This window comes from Drosophila gunungcola, assembly GCF_025200985.1.
Source record: "Drosophila gunungcola strain Sukarami chromosome 3L unlocalized genomic scaffold, Dgunungcola_SK_2 000009F, whole genome shotgun sequence".
Taxonomy (NCBI): Eukaryota; Metazoa; Arthropoda; class Insecta; order Diptera; family Drosophilidae; genus Drosophila; species Drosophila gunungcola.
In genome coordinates, this window is record NW_026453181.1 from 2,030,745 (window position 1) to 2,053,019 (window position 22,275).

Sequence of the window (22,275 nt, forward strand, 5' to 3'; positions counted from 1 at the left end):
ACAAATAGAGCTTTTGACTTTAAAACACTTAAACAAGGGGGATAATTGCATCGTTTCATGGCTCCGACATGTGTAAGCCAAAGGGCTTACAAACTTGTCGGTTGGTTTCGACTCCGGCTTTATGTTCACACTTCTTGCTCTAGAAGTTATAACTCCTTAATCTGTTGTGGTTCTGTTCTCGGTCGGTTTTTGTTTATCTGCCAACTTTGACAAACATCAAAAATGGATGCCAGGCAAAGGGTGACAAAAATGTGTGACAGCATCAGCATCCTCCAAACTATTTGGCTGGGCAAAACCCCAGGGGCGTACTCGGTTCTGTCAGAGTGCCAAGTGAAGATATTGCAAAATTTTTCGCACTGCGAGCGAAAGAAGCACAAACGCTATTGACACAAGCTGGATAAGCTGACAAAGGTGCTAAAAAATGTGAGAAGATTGAACGCTTCACTGACTCACCTGCCTAACTGGCTGACTGGGTGACTGACAGACAGTTTGTCGAATGATGGACGGGTGTGTATCCCTCGGCACTTCTCTCGATTTCCAGTCACTTGTGAAGCTAAGCTGCTAAGTTACTAAGACTGGAATTAACTGAAGCCATATTTAGTGACAATTAGTGAGACAACAGCAGCAGCCGAGGCAAACAATTTTGAATCTAAAAATGTGTAATGCGACACAGTTTGCGAAATGCGAAACTCGGCGAAAAGTTGACAACTTTAGCTAGGGGAATGTGCCATGACTCTTGGCACTCAGTAATGCAAATTTTATTGCGAACTTCCCTGAAATGATGGGATAAAATGTCAAGCTGAAACAAACAGTTTGACCCATGTTAATATGGTTTTTGGCGAAATATTAAATAACAATTTTTGAAATAATTGAAGGGTGGAAAAAAGCCATAATATTAGCATGACTGGTTTTTGGTAAAGCTAAAACCGTAAAACCGTAGTCATAAAATTAGAGCAACATAAAATACGCTTGTGATTTAAGGTTTACTTGATTGATTGTAGGAATAAGTTTTTGGTAATTTAAAAGCGGCGTATGATGGACTTGCGCTAAAATTAAATGCATGCATTAATTCTGAACAGCACGAACATAAAATGTTTAAATTTTCTTGACACAATTATATTTTATTTGTTTCTTTTTAAAATTGATAAATAAATTTATTTTTAGGTGAAATTTCTTGCACACTGGTAGAGTTACGCGGTTGAGCTTAGGGACCGATTTTCGGATCGGCCACGACCTGGTTTCATATTGGTGTCTCTCAGCTTCGGTTTTGGATGGGTTCTAGGCAAAAAAAATACAGAAGTTAATATTGCAAGCAATTATTAAGCTACAGCTAAAATAACACGGTTTATCAACACCATTCTGTGAGGACGTAGTACGCACTATGATCAAAAATACAGTACAGTTTTTAAACTACAAATCAGTTCTCTGCGGATATGATTATAGGATAGGATTGTGTATTCTCGAGCAATATCTTTTAATTCTTAATGCAGCCTAGGCGTTGGCATTGATTAAACCTGGTTATCGAGCTTTTTGCAGAATCGCAGAGTACTTACGCCTTTCTTATAAGTTTTAGCGTGCTGCGTTTTAAAATAAAAACAATGAACACGATGGTACCCTGGGACCAATTAAAGTAGTCAGACACTTGAAAAACATTGGCCCAAAAATCTTTGGCTTGCACCAAGTATGAGATTATCTCAAAGCTCCACGAGAGACCCATGATGATAAAGAGCCGCAGAAAGAAGGTGTAACTACAAGGGATATAGTAAGGAATCATATCAAAACATAGATACAATTTGAATTACGATTGTTTATCCGAGTTGAGCTTTTTGTTCTTGTCTTGCTTGTGAGTAAAGTTGTTTATGCTCCTTTTAACTGAAATTATAATTCTGGCCGTCAGGACAAACATGGTTATGTTGAACGCAATTAGCAACAGTATCGGCCCGTATAAGTAGATCATGGCAGACCAATCTCGAGCTGTGGATAAAAAGGGAAGCTATGTATGTATACCGAATAAATTTGGAAATCGGAACTCACTATAATCCAACATTCGTTTAAGCTGCCCATTCGAGGGGTCCAATTTTCGTGACCTGCAATCTTATCAACTAGATAGGTAATTCCGGTCAGGAAAAATGACAAGCCCCAGGCGCATGTGCTGTAGGCCAAAAATTGATTATCTCCCAAGAAGCCACTGATGACTACAGAGCCCTTGAACGTCATCCAGAGGTGCAGGCTGATGACGGAAAGCCACATGAACGCAGCAATGACAAAAAAATAGCCTATGAAGCCTGAGAAAAATATACAAAATGAAGATGATATACGAAATTAGAATATTGTTTTGATAAGCGAGAGACATAGTCGTCCATTTAACGCCCAAACTAACCTGCTGTTATGCAGAAATCGTTGGTCAAATCCCACAAATTAAGCAGGAGAAAGAGGTAGGCCATGAACAGGCTTACCATGTAACAGATGAAGCATTGGCCATGCAAGTTTCTTAGCTTCTTGAAGAAGAGGTACACGCTGATCGTAAGAAGCATACATATCAGCGATATCACCATTACTTATAAGGTATAAGAGAATTGGGAAAGTTAGGGATTAGTTAAGCTCTTTGTGCGGTTTTTGCTTACCAACGGTCTGCCACGTTTTAGAAATCTCCTGCGCCTGTGTCTGTGGGTCGCAGTTGTATGGTGCAATTTGGATGAATTCTGTATCAGTAGTTTCGTCGAACACAAAATGCTGAAGGCAGTATTTCTGTTTGTTCAGGCTCACTTTGTCATGGTGCCGTAGAAAGGTTCCATCCTAAGGTGGAGCAAAACCGATTAGTCTGGGCACAATTTGGTAGCATAACAAGAAAATTAACCTCGAACAGAGTGTACTTATCGTCTTTTTCCCGGCTGTCTAGATAGAACATTGAGTAACAAGGCCTGGGCAAGTCCCTTTGCACGAACATTTCGTTTTTGAAGTGCCTTTTGACCACCGAACCGTCTTTAAGGGTTATGTTCAGAAAGGGATCTAGTGCGTCCAGCTCCTCCTCCGACGCGATATTAAAACAGTTGCCATCAGACATAATGTCATAGAGATCGCAGCAAAACCTGACACAGGTCTTCAATTGACAGACACATCCTCTCAAGTGGCTCGCAACTTGCTCCTTCGAGTTGTTGGACTGAAGCTTGAAGTCATATTCGCCAGTCAAATGGGCGGGAATAACTAGGTCCTCGAATAGATATGAACCATTCGAGAGCCATTGGCCTGCTGAAACATCCACAGTGTCAAAGAAATCGCAACCTGGAATCTCTCCATTAGTTTTTTGTATGAACAAACAAAGAATGGTGCCAAACAATCCCAGAAGTATCCGCATTTTCCCGCAGAGAATCTGAAAATAAAATATTTATTGTAGTTTAAATATCTATGAGGGCAAAGAACTGGGATCTTGAGCTCTATGAGTAAGACTAAAAGAATTTATTTTTTGTCACATTACTCACATAAAACAATGATAAGAAAACATAGTTTGAGACCTAAGTGAAGAAAAAAATTGTAATCAGCATCCAAAACTCCAACTCATTACTCAGCCTAATCTTATTTAAGGGGTTAAGCGTATTATTTAATTTAAACTCTGATTTCTTTTTATAAACTGGGTATAATAATTTCAGCCAGAAGTTTGCAACGCGGTGATGAAGACATTTCCGACCCTATAAAAATAGTATATATATTCTTTCTAGAGAGTCGATATAGCCATGTCCGTCCGACTATATATATATATATATATATATATATACTATAGCTTCCATTAAAGAAAAAAAATATATAAAAAAAAAATTAAGTTCTTAATTTTTTGATTTAAAAAAGTTGTTATTTGTTTTAGTAATGGTTTAATAGTTAAGAAGTATGTTGTGCATTTTATAAAAATCGGACAACTTTATTATATAGCTGTTATAGGAACGATGGAAATTTTGAGCCAAAAACCATCATAGCTTCTATGTTTTTAGACATGTAAATTGAAATTTAGTATTTTAAGTGAATATTTAATTTTTGCAATAGCTGGAGGGTATATAAACTTTGGTTTGCCGGAGCTCGCTTCCATTCTTTTGTATTTACAAAATGGTCAACAAAATATTAATACTTACCGATCAAAATGTTGTAGTAATAAAGGCTTTTCACGAATTTTATAATGATTTTTCAGAATCCTTTCTTTCGGACTGTGTTTTAAGTCGACTCAAAACAAAAATTAACTTTTTAATAAAAGCTGAATTGTGCTATTCTACTCGTGACTTGAAACTGAGCTCGACTGAGAATTTTTATTCTGCAAATATAATTTTATATATTTTTGATAAGAAAGAAGTGAACATGTGTGATGTTTGATGACTAAATATACATTTTTTAATAATTATTTAAAATTATTTTGGCAGCCCTTGCTATCAGTCTTCCGAAAGAGCAACTTGTGACACACTATTATCTAAGAAAATCGTAAAACAACCATAACTGAACTTTTATAGCAAAACCGCCCAGCTGGCTTTATGATTTATTAGCCAAGCACTTAGTATTCCGTTGTTGGCAGGCCGCAAACCAGAAAAAATCTGTTCCACGTCCATCTCTAATCACAACTGACAACTCTAAGCGAGTGGCATTGAAACATTTAACGCGTTTATATTTAAAATGTATGACTACGCATATGGTGTCTGGCTAAGTACATAAATGTACGACTATGGCTAAATGTGTGTGCATATGTGGGTCTTGAATCGACGAGGCTGTGCTTCTGCTTTTGGCCAACAGTACACACACAGTGCATACATAATTAATTTATAAATTGTTAAGACAACGAACGATACAACACTCGGCCGTACATTTCTTTTGATGCTTTATCAACTGACTGGAATTTGGGCAGGGTGTGCGGGATGGTGGTTGGTGGGAGGGGTGGTTTTGGGGTGGGTCTGGGTGGCAGGCTGTCAGCCAGCGTAACGCTTCGTTTGGGTTCGCCTTGACAGCTGCCTACTGGGGCGGGATTTTGGGGTGGGGATCGGTTGGGCTGGGCTGTACAGTCAGCCTGTCTCAATTAAGCGCAAATTGAATTAAATACTTTCACATGCGAAAACAAAGCTGGCCAAACACGCACTTCAGAGGCAGGAGACTGAAGACGTGTTTTTCCTATTAAAAAGAAAAATGTGAATGGAGCAGAGGACTTGAAAGGCAACCGACCATGAATCTGTGCGAGATGAAACAATAGGCTGGGAAAGCCTGGCATACAATGATAACAAATTGAACGTGTGCTGGGAAATATACAAGGCTTATGATCTATCACTTCCAACGGACTGCAAGAAATTCGTTTCTTAAATTGACATTCCGTTGGTCTAACTAACATCGATTATATTTAAGTCTTGTTTTAAATCACTTTACTTTGATCATTAAAAACACAATACTTATAAGAAAAATAATACTCTTATATCAATTCAAATTTGTAGTGTCATAATAAATATGTAAAAAATATTAGTGTTATTCAAATATAATTAATCGCAATTAGAATATGAATTACATAATAATACATACTAGCGTATCTCTATTTTAAGACAAAAGTCTGAATTTAAACAAGTAATATTGTTATTAATATTACGTGTATACAAAATTCCCAAAGTACTTTCTTTTGAAAGGGACTTTAAGAGGCTTAACAGCTGAAATATAAAACTCTCGTTAGCAGCTTGAAAAGCTATTATTGTCCGCACTTCTTAAACTGATTTGTTTTAACTAATTGATGTTTTCAAGAAAGTTATCTTTTCTAAATTAGGGAATTGCAGTTAGAAACTGGATTTGAGAGGCTTATAATCTCAGCTGAGACACTCGTTAGGAGCGCGGTCATAGATATATTCCCCACTCGAGGTCAAAATGGTTTAAGTATAGGGATACGAAAGACCCTCGGGTTCGCTCTGGGCCCACTGTGCTAAGCCCTCTGACTTGTGCCGTAAATCCGCAGAGCCGCTGAGACTATTACGTGGTTAAACGCACCATGTCCACATAGGTCTCAGATGGCAGATCTGCTCGGCCAGTTATTCGCTCAGGCACACACAATCAGTCGACCTACTCGTGGGGATGGCGGTTGGAGGGGAAGGGGCAATGGCTGGTGGCTGGTGGCCAGATACATGGACATAGATACAAATTCAATCTTTTACTGCCTGTGTTTTTTTTTTCAATGGCATCGCTTCACTTTTGTTCCTACAATTTTGCACTTGCTTTTCCAGCACCATGATGTCCTTTTGCTGGGTTTGTTTCTCTTGTTTTGCTTTCCCTGGCTTTGCTTTGCCTTGGCTTTGTGTTTTTGGTGTGACACACGTTCTGCTACAATCTTCTGGCTCTCAGTTCTCACATAGAAAAAATACACAATTTTCTTGTGCTTTGGGAATAATTTGAAAACTTGAACTGGTGTCCTCGAACTAGTCTTAGGAAATATAGAAAAAAAAAGAAAAAAAAAGTGTAGTATAACAAAAACCAAATAAATATCACGATGTTTCTCTTAAATCTCATTAAGTACATCACAAAGCTTTCAAGAAAATTAACTTAGTCAGCAAATGTATAATTTTTGGTTCTTCTAACTAATATAGTCAACAGCTAAAAATTAGTCAAAATCTCAGATCATGCAAAAAAGCAGATAAACGTAATTTCCTTATTATAACATAAGTAAGTTCATGTAAAAAGTTTCTTCATCGTCTTTTCGATTTTTAAATCTAAATCTTTTTCTTATATCTATGTTATATAAACATTTTTCGAACAGTGCAAGAAACGCAAACACCGTTCCCCATCAGTTTTTTTTTGCGTTGATTTGTCTTGGATTTCCCCGTTCGTGTGTGTTGGTTCAGCCTTTAATTCATTAGACCACAATCGTATTAAGTCTGTAGTTGGGGCTCTGGGCCTGCAATTTCATTTCATTTCGGCTTGGGGCTCAGTCCAGTTCAGGTTTTTTTTCTCCTTTCGCTCGTGACACTTTTTTTCCCAGGGCATCGCTTACAATATCCACATACACTCTCGCAAACACACACACACTCGGATTGCTGTGGGACATGACAGCTTTTGGATGTCATGTTTAGTCCGCGCGTTGTGTTGTGATTTCCGTTTCCGCTGGCAATCCGGCAAATGCATGCGGTTGTCTCTTTCACGCTTTTTACGCACCGCACGCTACGTGTCGCCGCCAATAAAAAGTACAAGCAAAAAACAGACAGCCGGAAAAAAATAAACGGAATTACAAGTTATCCCCCCCTCACAACACACATACTGTACGCACGCACTGAAGCCATAGCGAAGCTATAAAAGTCAATAATGTCGTTAGCAAAAAATACAAAAATCAAATTGAAAACATAGTAAGACAGCTGAGAAGAATGTGAAAATAAAATAAAAACTTCAGGCATCTCCCCGCTAATAAATTCGTCAGCAGAATAATTTGGGGGAAAAACAAAAAAGAAGATTTAGGGATGCTGAGCAAAGATTCGACATCGTGGTACTTAGCAGGAATTTTACAATGTCAATTATCTTGTTAGTTGTGATTATACACAAATAAAAAAAAATTCATTGTTTCATAATTACTTCATTTTAGTATGTTATTTGAAATTTGACTATGTTTTTATTGACTGGTTAATATATTTGTTTGATTACTTTTAGAAATAAAACAATGGCTTTACAAGAGAATTACATATTTTTTGTTCTTGGATTTCTAAATTTTAATTTTGTTTAATGAAGCTATAAATGACGTCTTGGCTCCATTACATTTAGTTGTTGAGAACCCGTCAGACATCTTGTCTAACGATGTCGTGCATTAGCTCGTACTAGTATCATAACTTTAATTAATTACTTGAATATGCTGTTTGTATCCGAAAATGCAATTCCCTATATTTTTATTAAGATTTGCATTCATGTGAGATCAAAATAATTATCTTAATAAATTAGTTTGTTTAAGAAAAACCATTAATAGGACTAGAAATCTTAGAAGTGCAAAATATGTTATTTATTCCAACTTTAAATTCTAATTTTGAAATTTATAACAGCCGGGTATTTGATAATATCTTAGAATTTATAACACTTTTAGTGTTTTAAATGAGGTTAAGAGAGGTTGTAAGACTCAATACCCATTTGTTTGCCTTTTACGGCTCCATTAATTGTTATCTTGTGCTTAGCAATTTATTTACAAGGTCGAAATTGGCCCCGCGAGTATAATCGCAACTCCCAGCTACATTTGCCGACCAAAAGCTGTGCATACCCCATCGGATAAACTCTTGGTTATTGGGTATTAAAAATGTAGAGTCTCTAAGCGGATTTCAACATGCTTCATCCGCCCACGCTCATTGCGATTGCTATTGGAACTGCTATTGCTATTGGGCCTTGCATGAGGTGCCGTGTGTGTGAGTATGTGTGAGTCGATTTCCGTGTGGGTGTGTGCGTGCGTATCTGTGTGAGAGAGGCGACGACTTTGTCGACGCCATTGCTGCCTGTTACAGGAAATCAAAGCTTATCAGCGACTACAAGGACGACTGTCGTTGCGCTGATTTCGTTTGCGACGAGTCCTCAGCTAACAGAACCCCCAATCCCCAGCCGAACACCCCCCAAAGCCCCTCTTTAGGCCTTGTAGAGCTATTTCAATGCTACACGAACTGCCACCCAGAATTGGTGGATTCCCTCCCATTAAATTACATGACGATGGCATTTCGAGCATTTGCCTTTCTTTTTTTGGAGAAGATGCACACACACTCACACTCACTTGTGTGGTAATCGCAATGTGTGTGGAAATTGATGTCAACAGGTTAATAAGATCTATATTTATGGCGCATTTATATGTGTTTTCCAAGTGTCTCTCCGTCTCGTTCCGACCTCCTGACGCCCTCTCTTTCGCTGCGTGTGTACCGAGCAGATAAAAGATTATAGAGCTCCGCTCGTAGGAGCTTGAATGTATAATATAATGCCGCACATGAGGTAAGTGGGCGGTTAATTAAGGAATGTTTTTAAATACGTGAGCTGGAATTCTTTTGAAATGTATATTCGGGTGTATTTCGGTTCGCGTGATGATCTGTTGAGGGTGTCGTTTTCTATAAAGCAGTGGGTGGGACACATTTTGTGGCTTATGGCATGCCTTAAATGGATTAAAGGGAATTACACGAATTATTCCAAAAATGTAGATGGTATCATATTACAATGTTTTATTTCTGTCGTCTTTCGTTATTTGATTAAATTGTAATATTAATAATACCATTTAATTAAATAACATAAAACAATAAAATACCTCTTCATATCTTAATAAATTTCAACATTTTCATGTTTGGTCAATTTCATGTGACTCGACATATGTCTTACAAAGATATTTTCTTAAATTCTTTCAGTCAAAAGCCTTAATCTGAAAAATTTTTTAGTTACGCTCATTTAATCATTGCAACACTTTTAAGGATTATTTTGTTCAAATAAATATTTCATATCAACGTGGTAAATGGGATGTGAAATTAAATATAATTTGATTTCCTGCACACTGCGAATACGTGTTAAATTATTTTATACTTTGTCAGAATGAGATTTTAAACAGCATTTATGGCCACTTTCACAATAACCCCTCTTAGTATATGCACACAACGAACACATGATTTAATCATGTTTATGTCATTCAACAAAAATAAAATCGACTATTTAAAGTCGTTTAATGGATTACAGGGTTTTACATAGTAATCCTTAAAGGAGACTTTGATATGCATTACAGCAAGCCACATCACAAAAAACGTCTTTAATTACATCTCCCAATCGACTTTTCTCGCTTCCGTTGGCTGGGTTTTATTACTAGTGCTCATCGGAAAACTTTAATATTAATACTTTGTTGAAAAGAAGCTGACAGAATATAAGGGAGAGAGCGGATAATATTGAGCAAGAATTTTTCACAGTCCATTTAATTTAATTAATTTTCATTCGTAATAAATTTTGTTTTTCTGCTGTGGCAGGGCATTCTTTCAGAAGACCCCTGGCAAAGATGTCGACAAAGAAGACTGTTAAATTTAAATATATATATAGAGCCACGAAGACTTCGATATGACTGCTTACACACGCAGCTATGATTGACTTTTCAACTTAGTGGAAGGTGGTGGGGAAAATCTGGTAGCCGGGCATAGAAACCGGGCTATCTATAATCAATTTACACAATTTCCTCGTCATTTCCGCGTTGTCGGCTCACTGCCTGGGCAAAGCGGGCTTTTAGAGAAGTAACTTGAATTAGTCTCTACTGATTGCTTTCAGCTTTTAGTCCTTCCCGTTTCCCCGATCTATCTCTGTCATTTGGTGCCTTTGAGCCAGCTAAACAATGTTCCCTGTCAGCAGAACCCGTAGTAGTAAGGCTTCTTCCATACAGCAGCTCCTACGACAGGCAGAAGTTTTTGTTAGCCGCCGCTCAAAATAGATTAACATCTTCACGCAGCAGCAATTAAACATGTAGCAGACACATAGATTTTCCTTAGCACAAATGCTCAGCTCCACTCAACTAAAAAAGTTCCTTGAAAGCGGGCAAAACCGAACAAAGGATTCGCTTGTTATGTTTTACGAAAGGAAGGAAGAAAAAATTGTAACTAATTGGATTTTAAATTGAGAATTGTGAAATTGAGAAGAGGTTTCGATTTCCTATCGATCTTTTAAGAAAATGTTCAACATTGGATCTAATATAGGCGAAATGAAAAGCTAGTTTAAACTAATAAACAATTTTCTCTCATAATATGTTACTGTCCTTAAGTCGCGGTTTTAGTTTCTGTCAGAATAATTTTTTAACATTAAAAAAGTTTTTAAATTTACTTTTTATTTGACATTCTGAACTTTGAAAAAGTTTAATATGGTAAAAATAATGTTTGAAATTACCGTTATGCTTGTGTGATCAACATCTAAAATATTTAGAACATTGATTCTATATAATATAAAACAAAAGCACTTCCTAACGAGGTAAAAAAGTCGTGAAGAGCGCATCTTTTACATATAAATTATCTGATAACAAATTTCGTGAAGAAAAATTAATAAGCATTCAACTAAATAAATACACTTTTGCTTACACAGGCATTTTTTATCTCAGCGTGACGAATGGGAACCCTTGTGGGAATGGGAACAATTGTATTTATTTAGTATTGTATTTTAGTTATTTTGATCGATTTCCCGCTAAAGAAGCTAGTTTTCGAAGAAGTCGTGGAATAAAAATTGTTTGTAACGACCTGCTTAACACAAAAAAGTTATTTCAGAATTCTAAAACAAGTCCTTAACATTTTTTGAAACTGACCAACGACAAGGAAAACTTTTATATTTTGTAACTATACCAAAGAAAGTATTTTTTGAATAACTTTTGAACGGAGAACGGAAAAGTGTTATGTTTTACCACCCTTAGCTCCACTTAATAATGTACAAATTAATTAGTAAATAATATTTTCAAAAGTAGTTTTTTAGTTTTTTGTTTTCAGTTATAATTTACAGATAACCTTAACCAAAAATACACCGAAACAATTGTTCTGGAAAAAGGAGTTCGTCCATTTTGAGTGCTTCCTTCAAAAAGGCCATTTCCGGTACTGCTGCTACCCCAAGTGAGGGTATTAAAATACTGACCCCGCATATTGATACACAGACGACGACGACGTAAAGTCGACTTAAAGGACAAGAACTCCGCCCCGTCCGGAAGTTGCATGAATCGGAGAAAAAAAGGCATAAGAAGGCAGCTTTTTGCCAGTTCTTGTAGTGGTTGGCCTTCCTTTATTTCCGCTTTTTCCCTGCTGTTCGGTACGGTTTAGTTGTGTTTTGTGGGCTGCGCACATGACTGGAAATTATTTAAGCAGCTGTCAGCTTTGCACCGTCGCGCTTTGGCAGGACCGAAATGAGGAATCGGAGGATATGTGCTGCGATGAGTATGGGGCCGAGGGTTAGCAAAAGACAGTCACAAATTGGCAGGCTGCCTTGGTAGTTTGCTCCGTTGACTTTTAAGCGCCAAGTGCGCACCCTGAACGCATGAAGATAAAAAGTACGGAAATAATCTCACCCTTCAGTGTGTGCGAGTGTTTGTGGGCGACTCAACTTAACTACCCGTATATGTCTGCATAAAAGTGGAATTTAGGGATGCGATGTGGGAGGCCAAGACGACTTTCTGCCAAGTTCAAGTTGCACAGCTAACCCGAAAGCCAAAAAAGCATGGCTTGGAATTCAATCAGCCAAGAGTTCGAAGGGTTAATTGAAACTTGATTGCCTCGCTAGTGCTTACATACTTTAATTGAAATTCTGAGTACTTAAGAAACTCGGGAAACTTTGGATCTATCGGCTTTAACAAAATCTTGAGATTTTTGGAGTATATTAAGTTGTGAAAAAGCCTGTTTTCAAAGAGAGAGCTGACTTAAAATTGTAAAACTATATTATTTATCAATTCTTAAATGTTTAATAAAGTTGAGAAGAGGTAAGCCCTTTTCCCTTTTTATCTTTCCTACATATAACGTAAAAAAATAACTGTTTGCCGTAGGTAAAACTCCATTACAGTAATAAAGATAGATTGTTTATTGATACAGCTTTATCACCTGTTCAATTCCATTACCGTACATTCGTAATTGAAACCTTGTATCTCGCCAAGATAAACGCCGAAAAACTATTTGACCCTCTCCTAAGGTAAAGAACATTTAATCAAATAAAAGCTCCCCACCACCAGCCCCCCGAAAAGTTGGTCTTAAGGACTTACCATATGCATATTGCTAACACGCCACATCGTGGATGGGGATAAAAGGGCGAAAAAATGTCAACCCAAAGGAGCCAGAAAAAATAGATGGGATAACTTGGTGCAGTGTGGTTAAAGTCAAAGTTGGCATCCAGTTTCCACTGTTACTGCTGCGCTGCTCCTGTTTGTTTTGGGGTGTTTGCGAATTTATTTATTGGCGCAGACTGGCGTCGTTTTTACCCGGCTGGCAGCTTCGGGTGGCTTTAGCGGCAGCCGTTGGGCAACATTTTAGTGCCGGCTTTATTTACCTGCATCCAGAGTAATGGGTTAAATAAAAAGCTAACTGCTACCGGCTAACTGAACGGCACTGTGCAGGTGGCACGAGACACTCGCCGAGACAATGTTTTAGCCATGGCCTTAAATGCTTAATTGTAAATAGTTTGGCCGCTAAGCGAGTCGGGCTCCACGAAGCCCTCTGTTGTTTATTCTGTCCCTGGGTCCTCTTTCTGTAGTCCAACTAATCGGGTTTTAATGTAATTTGTGGACTTTCACGACGACTCTGAGTCAGGAGTGTTGCATGTTTATCGATTCATCCGTCGATTAACTAAGATCGTATGCTATATTTTAAAGCAACGAGAAAAATGATCATTCTCCTAAGTATTCCCCAACTAACTAATAGTTTTGTATGTTAACAACTAATTTAAACATAAGAAAAGAAAAACGTAGTTTATAAAAATTAGATTTCACCGATAAGAAAAATATAGTTTAAATTTTGTGAAGTGAATTATCCATGATTCGATCTAGTTGTATTAATTTGTTTTTTGTATGACATTTTTTCACATCAAAGGTGTTTAGCCTCTGTTTGTCGAAAAATTAAATTATCTCGCTTAAGCCAAATAATAATCATAAAATTAGCTTAAATTATTTAAATGTTAAGTGTCTTAAACCACATAGGAAATTCGTAAGCCACATAGGTAGACTCTGCCCATATATCCGCCACCCTATTTGGCGGGGATTTTTTTTGTCGTTCCCACTAGCAACAAACTGAGATCTTGGTAATTAAAGCGAAATAAAGTGTGGATGGGTGGCGGCATCCTGCTGGCAATCCTTTAAATGTTTGTCTAGCTGTTTGGAAGTCATCCTTATCCTTGGTATCCCGCTCTGCCCCACTCCGTTGAAAATACCGCCCCTCTCAGCTAAAGGCCCATTCTCATGTAGATGTTGGAGTTATGGGCGTGCCCTGCATAGTTATTGTTGTTGTTTGCTATTCATCGTCTCCGCTCTCGTTCTGTTATGCACTGAAAAAAAAAGATTTTTGAATAATTACTTACCCTTTTGTATACATTTTTGTATGAACCAAAAAAAAGTTTTATACTCTAGCAAATATCATTTTTAAATCATTTTTTTGATTAGAATGCACATGTATACAATAGAAAGAATTTAGTGTTTATTAAGTAGATTGTGAGGACAGAGTTTAACTGCATTGAAAAGATTTTTGTTTAATTGTTCATGGATTTTAATAAAAGCTTTTCCTTCAGTGTTGTCACAAACGCAGTTACTTTTGTTGTTTCTGTTACTGTTTCCATAGTTGTTGCTGTTCGTACAACGTAAAATTAATTTGCACAGCCGTTTTTCATTTCGTTTGTCGCTTCAATGTTTAATGTCTGAGTGTGTGTGTGTAAGTGGGTGTGTCTGTGTGTGAGCGTTCCTTGCATATTTTAGCAAGATTGCATTCATTCCAAATTCATCGCTCTTATACCCATCCATCCACCGTCCCACCCCTTTTTTCCGCCCTGCTGACACACCTTTCGCTTCACCACCTCCATTTTGCTGGAAAAGGAGCTACAATCACTTACTACCTCACCTAGCCCAAAGGAACAGGTCGAGTTGCTTCCGTTTCGATAGGGTCTAAGGGTAGATTTATATGTGCTTAGCTGCCTTTGGAACGTTTACCAGCGAATTTATAACATTTTTAATGCAAATTGGGACATGAAAAGAGTTAATTTCCTTTATGAACAAAGGCAGTCAACTTTTCGAGTACAAGGAGTCTTTTGTTTTTCAGCCATGTTGTATGAGTAGATCTTTGGCTTTATGTTGTTGGATTTGATAGCATTCAGTAATGGGAAGTGGCCTATTTAAGAAAAGGGTTAAAATTTTTAGTTTCGAATGAAAGAGCTGGTACAATGAAAAACAATATAAATGCAATAAAATTATATTATTATAATAATACCAATTAATACAGCATTTTTAATGAAAAATATTTATTGAGTAATGAAATATTTGAGAATAATTTTGTTTAATATTAATTTGAGACATCAAAAAAACTATTAAGTAAGACATATATATTTTAATTTTCTTTTATACTTTTTTTTAAGCCAAACATTTACAATTCAATAAGAAGTCAACTGTACAACATCTTTAGCAGTTTTGTTGACTCGAATTTTTTGGCGTGGGCTTATAGAAACTAAATAAAACAAGAAGGAAAGCAAACTTCGGCAAGCCGAAGTTCATATACCCTTGCAGCTATTGCATTAATTAAATACTTTTGAAAACATTTAAATTATGATTTACTTGAGTATGTGCTAAAAAAAACATTGAAACTATGATGATTTGCAGCTCAATTATTAGATAGTTATTTTATATATTTTTATTATTTCTATGGGAGCTATATGCTATAGACGTCCGATTTTGATAAAATTTATACCATAATTCTGAAATAATTAAACATTGCTATATGTCGAAGAACTAAACAAAAAATTAAAAAACAGAAAAGTTATAATTTTTTTTCATTTATTTTTCCGATTGTTCCTATGGGAGCTATATGCTATAGTCGTCCGATTTTGATGAAATTAAAACCGTAATTCTGAAATATTAAACCATTACTATATCTCGAAGAACCAAACAAAAAATCAAAAAACAGAAAAGTTATAATTTTTTTTCATTTATTTTTCCGATTGTTCCTATAGGAGCTATATGCTATAGTCGTCCGATTTTGATGAAATTTAAACCGTAAATCGGAAATATTTTACCATTACTATATGTCGAAGAACTAAACAAAAATTAAAAAACAGCAAAGTTATAATTTTTTTTAATTTATTTTCCGATTGTTCCTATGGGAGCTATATGCTATAGTCGTCCGATCCGGCTCGCTCCGACTTATATACTACTTGCAATAGAAAGACAACTTTTGGGAAAGTTTCATGCAGATAGCTTTAAAACTGAGAGACTAGTTTGCATATAAACGGACGGACAGACGGACGGACAGACGGACGGACAGACGGACATGGCTAGATCGACTCTACTAGTGATGCTGATCAAGAATATATATACTTTATAGGGTCGGAAACGTCTCCTTCACTGCGTTGCAAACTTCTGACTGAAATTATAATACCCTCTGCAAGGGTATAAATATTTATTATTAAAATGGTGACATTCTTCTGTTTCAATTAAAAACTAATAAACATTTAAAATCTATGTTTTGCAGATTCTACACAATTGTAACGAATGATTTGTATGAATTTGAAGGCAACCTTGGAGCTGAAAGGATTAAGCAGTCGCATTCTTTACGAGCCCAGTAAGTGCGGCAAACTCATTAACATTGAATCCCCATCGAGATATAGAGCAGTCGATATATCATTTTACGGGGCTGCCATCAAAATAAACAACTTGACCAAAATTATACCCTTAAGCGGGCTGCAATGGCTGGCAATTTACCTCCTTTTTTTGGGGCGGAGACCGTAAATTCCGGCCAGACTGGTAGGAAGCGCAAAAAATTTATAGACAAACTTGTGCTATTGCAGTGGGTCGGGTTTTTGGATGGCAGAACTTTTGCTTGAATATAATATTCATAAATTTAATCCGAGCAAACACTTTTCGCGTATTTCGTGCGCTTTATTTTTGGTTTTCTCTTCGGGCCCGTTTTTGTTTTTATTTGGCCTCCCACGTTTATCACTGAGACGACGTCAAGTATTCCACTTTTGCAACATTTTCCGGGTTCGGTTTGCTTTTTCCCCCGCTTACCACCCCTCTGCCTAACTCTCTGTATCTGTGTTTTCGTGGCAAAGAAGAAATAAACAAAATAAATAATTCATAATGCAAATAGGCCAAAACACACAGAGACAAGCCGAATGCCAAGGCAACAGGAAAATAAGCGCCCGAGGCCCGATTGCAACCCGGCTGGGAATCAGATCCCGACTCGGACTCGGATTCGGACTTGGACTTCTCCACTTTGGTCCTCTTCACTCCGATCCTTGGACGATTCACAGGCAATCTAGCCTGTGTGCATAAGCACTTCTCAGGCAAAAGGATTATCAAACGAATCAGGTATTCCGTCCATTGTTGGCGTTGCCCAAATGAGGGATCTGCTTGGCACACAAAACGGTGAAACAAACACCCAAAAAATGTCAAGTTAGGGGCAAACTGAGTACTGAAAAAATTAATTAATAAATTTTTTGTAGTGACGTGCTAAATCAAGAGTTACTTTTTAGATAAAATTTTTTAAATATTTGTACCCAAGGAACGAAATTCCACTTTTTAAATGATGCCCAAACAAAAAATAAAATAATAGTGCATATTCGTCACGAAAACTACCTGAACTGTTTATTAAAAAAAAAAGACTCTGAGAACAAAGTTATTAAATTTAGCACATACCTTTTTTACAACTTTAAATAACGTAAAGGCCAAAATAGGCCAACTTACTAAATCATAAGGCTTGAAACTAAAGTAAATAGATAGTTTGTCTCAAAGAATTTTTTTTGAACTTACCACCTTTGTTATCAGAGGCTATTAGGTCACCCCCTATTTACCCATTCACCCCCTGCGAAAACAATGTCAAGTTCGATGAACTGTTTCTCTCTGTGCACTCTCATTCCGGGTCAACTTATGGCCCGTGTAGCTAAGCCACGGTTAAGGGTTTTACGACTTTAAATAGTCAACCAAGGCTAAGCAGGGGCCGCAACATCAACATCGGAGAGGTGAAACCCAGGGAAAAAGGGGCAACACCGCATATATTAAATAAAAAATGCAAAATCGTTAGGGCCGTCTAAGGGTGACGAGGGTGACTTTTGGCCAGGGCGTGTGCAACTAAAATAATCAAAAAAACAAGAAGGAAAGCAAACTTCGGCAAGCCGAAGTTCATATACCCTTGCAGCTATTGCATTAATTAAATACTTTTGAAAACATTTAAATTATGATTTACTTGAGTATGTGCTAAAAAAAAACATTGAAACTATGATTATTTGCAGCTCAATTATTAGATAGTTATTTTATATATTTTTATTATTTCTATGGGAGCTATATGCTATAGACGTCCGATTTTGATAAAATTTATACCATAATTCTGAAATAATTAAACATTGCTATATGTCGAAGAACTAAACAAAAAATTAAAAAACAGAAAAGTTATAATTTTTTTCATTTATTTTTCCGATTGTTCCTATGGGAGCTATATGCTATAGTCGTCCGATTTTGATGAAATTGAAACCGTAATTCTGAAATATTAAACCATTACTATATCTCGAAGAACTAAACAAAAAATTAAAAAACAGCAAAGTTATAATTTTTTTTCATTTATTTTTCCGATTGTTCCTATGGGAGCTATATGCTATAGTCGTCCGATTTTGATGAAATTTAAACCGTAAATCGGAAATATTTTACCATTACTATATGTCGAAGAACTAAACAAAAAATTAAAAAACAGCAAAGTTATAATTTTTTTTCATTTATTTTTCCGATTGTTCCTATGGGAGCTATATGCTATAGTCGTCCGATCCGGCTCGTTCCGACTTATATACTACCTGCAATAGAAAGACAACTTTTGGGAAAGTTTCATGCAGATAGCTTTAAAACTGAGAGACTAGTTTGCATATAAACGGACGGACAGACGGACAGACGGACAGACGGACAGACGGACAGACGGACATGGCTAGATCGACTCTCCTAGTGATGCTGATCAAGAATATATATACTTTATAGGGTCGGAAACGTCTCCTTCACTGCGTTGCAAACTTCTGACTGAAATTATAATACCCTCTGCAAGGGTATAAAAAATAGGTGGAAAAGCCAAAAGAAGAAGCGCTACCAGTAGCACAGAGTAAGAAGAAGCGGCAAGCGTAATCGCCAGCAACACACACACACACACTAAACATGGTAAAAAATGCAACAAAATCGGATTAAAAAGTGCTCACGGGTTGAGCAACCGACCAAAAGACCAAAGCCAAAGGCAAAAGCGGCTGCTAGAACCCCAGAAACAGAACTAAAAATAAAAAAACACAAGAAGGCGATTCTAAGCCAACTGTTCCAACTAGGAGATACCTAGTGCTTACTATTCCGTTGCTTAAAAAAAAAGACTTTATCCGAATTGGACCAGAATTTGATTACCTAGCAGTCTGGACAATCTGAGATCTTAAGGTTTCAAGATTCTGATATTTCCTCAATTTCTATGGTAAAAAGGGCGTACAAAAAATTTAAAATCAACTAAATTTGTGTTAGAATCCAAATTTTTAACTTTAGCGTTCTATGCTCGATGCTTACCAATCACTTTTACATACATTTTATGCAATATACTCGTGTAATCTAGCAGTGGCGGGTATTATTTTCTTCCACCAAACCCTTTTGCCAGCCACCCAGCAAAAGAGATACAAATTGCAGTAAGACGGTTTTTTATAGTTCAACGATGGATTTACGATGTTGCACGACTTTGAACTACATTTGTGGGGGTTTGGGTTGCAATGCCACCAAATCCCCGCGGACTGCTTAAGTTTGTTGGGGGTTCATCTGCGACGGGTGCTGAATAAAACTATCTTTCCATCTATCCAGCTAGTTTGTTAACAGCTAACCAGTCGGGTGTGTTGTTCCACCGGGTGTAACTGTACTTGCCAGCCCGTTCGACCGTTGCGGCTCGTAAAAGTTGCAACTTTTTCTCCAATGCCCCCCCTTTTTTTTTCACCCACTCCTTCCGAACACTCGATGAACTACAAGTAGATGCAAAAAGGCTGAGGCCAGGCAGTAAGGAGCACATAATACGGCCGTAAACTGGATTGCTACGTCCGCTGCAAGTTGCAACAAAATTGCAGCCATGTTCTAAGCCGGTTTACGGTCGCACCCACTGGGTAAATATTGTGAAAAGTGGGTGGTGGAGGAAGATCCATGGTTCGGGGTACCGGGTACGGCGTTTCGGGGTTCAGGGGCGGGTACACGCCTGCCAAGGAAATTACGGATTCAAATTAGCGGCACTCAATCTCAATCTGGGGAGAGTTCAGGCCGCCCACTCAACCACCGGCTAATGCGTTTTATGATCCCCACTTTATAGAGCCAACTCGCCCAGTGCCTGCACTTAAGAAAATCATTTACACCATTTTACATAGGAAATAGTCTACACCAAGTTCGGAATATTATATTAATTTTATCTTTTTTTGACCTTGGTATTGATATTTTAATAAAAATGATTTTCAATGCAGTTTCACAAATATTACCCATGTTTTTTAAGCAGTTAAAAAGTATCTCGTATCAATGCACATTTTAATAATCATAATAAAAAGACAACGGATTATATGCAAAAAATGTTCAATAGTTTATTATAATGATTCTTAAAAAAATTATACAATTATGTCCATGTTATTTTTTCATATTTGTCATATCCTGCATATCAAAAACAAACAACACAACAAACAACATATTATTGAAGCAAGTAACATCAATCAATCGTAACATGATACAAGTTGACGGTATTTTGAACGTCATATAATCCGATGTCCAATAATAAACCATAATTATCTTGTTTGATTACAACGTCAAAATAAATACATTTTAGTGTCTTTCCTTTCAGTTCCGCTTTTTTTAACAGTGCAGCCTCCCTATATCCCACACACACTTCGATCCGTGCGGCCCACTTTTATGCAATTTAATCAACTTATCGCGTAAATTGCACAAAACGTTTTTCTTTTAGTTCGCCAAGTGCAGCGCCCAACTCCCCGCCAAAAAACCCCGGCCAAAGTAATCAATGATTTTTCAGTTTGTGCATTAAAATGCAAAGCCCTGATACCCCATGGCCACCCAGCGAAACCCTACCCATTTCGGCCACATTTTACTCATTGGCTCTGTTGCTTATTTAGGGCTAATTAAGTTTCATTTAATGGCTGCCATTGCGAGTCGCCGGATGGAGGTTCAGAGGTCAGTGGGTGGCTGGTGGTACTCTACAGTTTAGCAGTTAGTTGTTGTTGATGGCTTGCGATGTAAAAAAAAAACTGCAAACAAAAAGAAAATAGAAAATTTCCGCGTGCCGCTTTTTAACTTTTCCCAGAGTTGGCAATTGAAAGTTTCTTGCGGCTGTGGAAAGAGGATTGTGGGTGGAGGGGAACAGGGTGGCATCGGAATATATCCCCCTTATGCAATTTAGGGATTTTAACCGAACTATGGCTAACTTTTGTTTGAATGATCGGACTCTTATTTAGACAGAGTTTTGTTTTCCATCTCTGGCTGACTTTTTTATCATTTAAGCTGGCTATCGCTTTGAGCTTTCAATTGGTGATTAAAGATATTTTTCAGTTGAACGGAATTTATGTATTGCAAATGTCTCTCGATTGATTTAGTTTAAACCTTTAAATCAAATAACTAAGTCTTAAATTTATTAATTTAATTAATTAACTTTTTGGCATCACACACTTAATGGGTTTTTAAATCTACTGGCTTGCGAAACGGATAATATATTTTTAGCCTCATAAGCTTATACTCCATTAGCTCTTAGATTATTTCTGACATTCCCACACCATATATTTAAATCTAACAAATCCACAGAGAATACAAATCAAACCAAATCAAAGAACAAAGTAAAACATTTGCTAATTAAATGAATTAGCTATCCACAAGCCAACCTTGTTGTTTCCTCTTTGGATGTCATTAGTTTGTGGCTGTAGTTCCATAGAACGAGATTAACAGAAATAGCTGGCAATTTTCGATGGGCATTTAATGTCTGCCTTCAGTACGAGATACTAATGACGACCTTCTAGGGTCAGATCGTACCTGTCCGTTTCAGCAATTATGGTCGTCTAATGATGGATATCAACCAGAGTGAAGTGAAAACTGCTACAGAGAGGATTCTTGGTCCCAGGTCTCGAGCGTTTTCCCTTCGTGATTTGATTTCGTGATGGCTGCATACAATCAGCGATGATCTGCCGTATAACTGGGCGAGTTTAATGATTTATAATTGACAGAAAACACTTTGTTCTGTTCGTCTCTGGTTGAAATTGAACTGAGACCGAGTCGAGCCACTTGTAACGCCAACAAGCTGCCTCCATCCAGCCAGTCGGGTGGTCATTATTCATAGCCAGTCGGCTAATATATAGATTTGTGTATGGGGCAGGTAAACCGGTTGGTTCGTGTAAGGCATTTCTTTCAAGTGCACATACTGTAGGTTCTCAATCACCCTTTACTGCGCGAAACCAAATCAAAGCCACACTCGTACGAAACAAGTTTTCAAACAAACTGGCTCGGCCGGCCATTTGAATATTTATGAATTCTAGTACAAAAAGATAAACAAAAAAACATGAAATTAGCCAAAACGAAGATTTTAATACCCTTGTTCTTCAAATATACATAGCATATGAAGTTATAAA

The 22,275-nt window shown here is 37.1% G+C and overlaps 2 protein-coding genes across 5 annotated transcripts in view; one reads left to right on the forward strand and one right to left on the reverse strand.

Moving 5' to 3' along the window:
- LOC128259863 (Ig-like and fibronectin type-III domain-containing protein 2) overlaps positions 1-22,275 on the forward strand; it is an 82,750-nt gene that overhangs the window by 16,618 nt on the left and 43,857 nt on the right. For both annotated transcript variants that reach the window (XM_052992471.1, XM_052992472.1), the window contains exon 2: positions 16,149-16,238. The gene's annotated coding sequence lies outside the window, so the exon portion shown is untranslated. The remainder of the gene's footprint in view (positions 1-16,148; positions 16,239-22,275) is intronic.
- Positions 1,142-22,238, reverse strand: LOC128259868 (G-protein coupled receptor Mth-like). 3 transcript variants are annotated; one of them, XM_052992485.1, is made up of 9 exons: positions 21,683-22,238; positions 4,122-4,297; positions 2,858-3,370; positions 2,625-2,796; positions 2,381-2,557; positions 2,031-2,285; positions 1,803-1,974; positions 1,554-1,748; positions 1,142-1,278 (listed from the first exon to the last, which is right to left on the reverse strand). In XM_052992485.1, the coding sequence occupies exons 3-9, from the start codon at positions 3,353-3,355 to the stop codon at positions 1,191-1,193; spliced, it is 1,557 nt and encodes a 518-aa protein (XP_052848445.1). In that variant the 5' UTR covers positions 3,356-3,370; positions 4,122-4,297; positions 21,683-22,238; the 3' UTR covers positions 1,142-1,190. The 3 variants fall into 3 exon arrangements, with proteins under 3 accessions (XP_052848445.1, XP_052848443.1, XP_052848444.1); XM_052992483.1 differs by lacking the exons at positions 1,142-1,278; positions 1,554-1,748; positions 21,683-22,238 and adding an exon at positions 12,689-13,034 and having other exon boundaries at positions 1,813-2,285; XM_052992484.1 differs by lacking the exons at positions 1,142-1,278; positions 1,554-1,748; positions 4,122-4,297 and having other exon boundaries at positions 1,813-2,285.

What these genes read in the sequence shown, in the direction of transcription:
- LOC128259868 (XM_052992485.1), bottom strand. Translation starts at nt 3,355, where the DNA reads ATGCGGATACTTCTGGGATTGTTTGGCACCATTCTTTGTTTGTTCATA. An exon ending in TAAAACGTGGCAGACCGTTG is followed by an intron (nt 2,558 to 2,624) that starts GTAAGCAAAAAC and finishes ATACCTTATAAG; the next exon opens with TAATGGTGATATCGCTGATA. An exon ending in CGATTTCTGCATAACAGCAG is followed by an intron (nt 2,286 to 2,380) that starts GTTAGTTTGGGC and finishes TATTTTTCTCAG; the next exon opens with GCTTCATAGGCTATTTTTTT.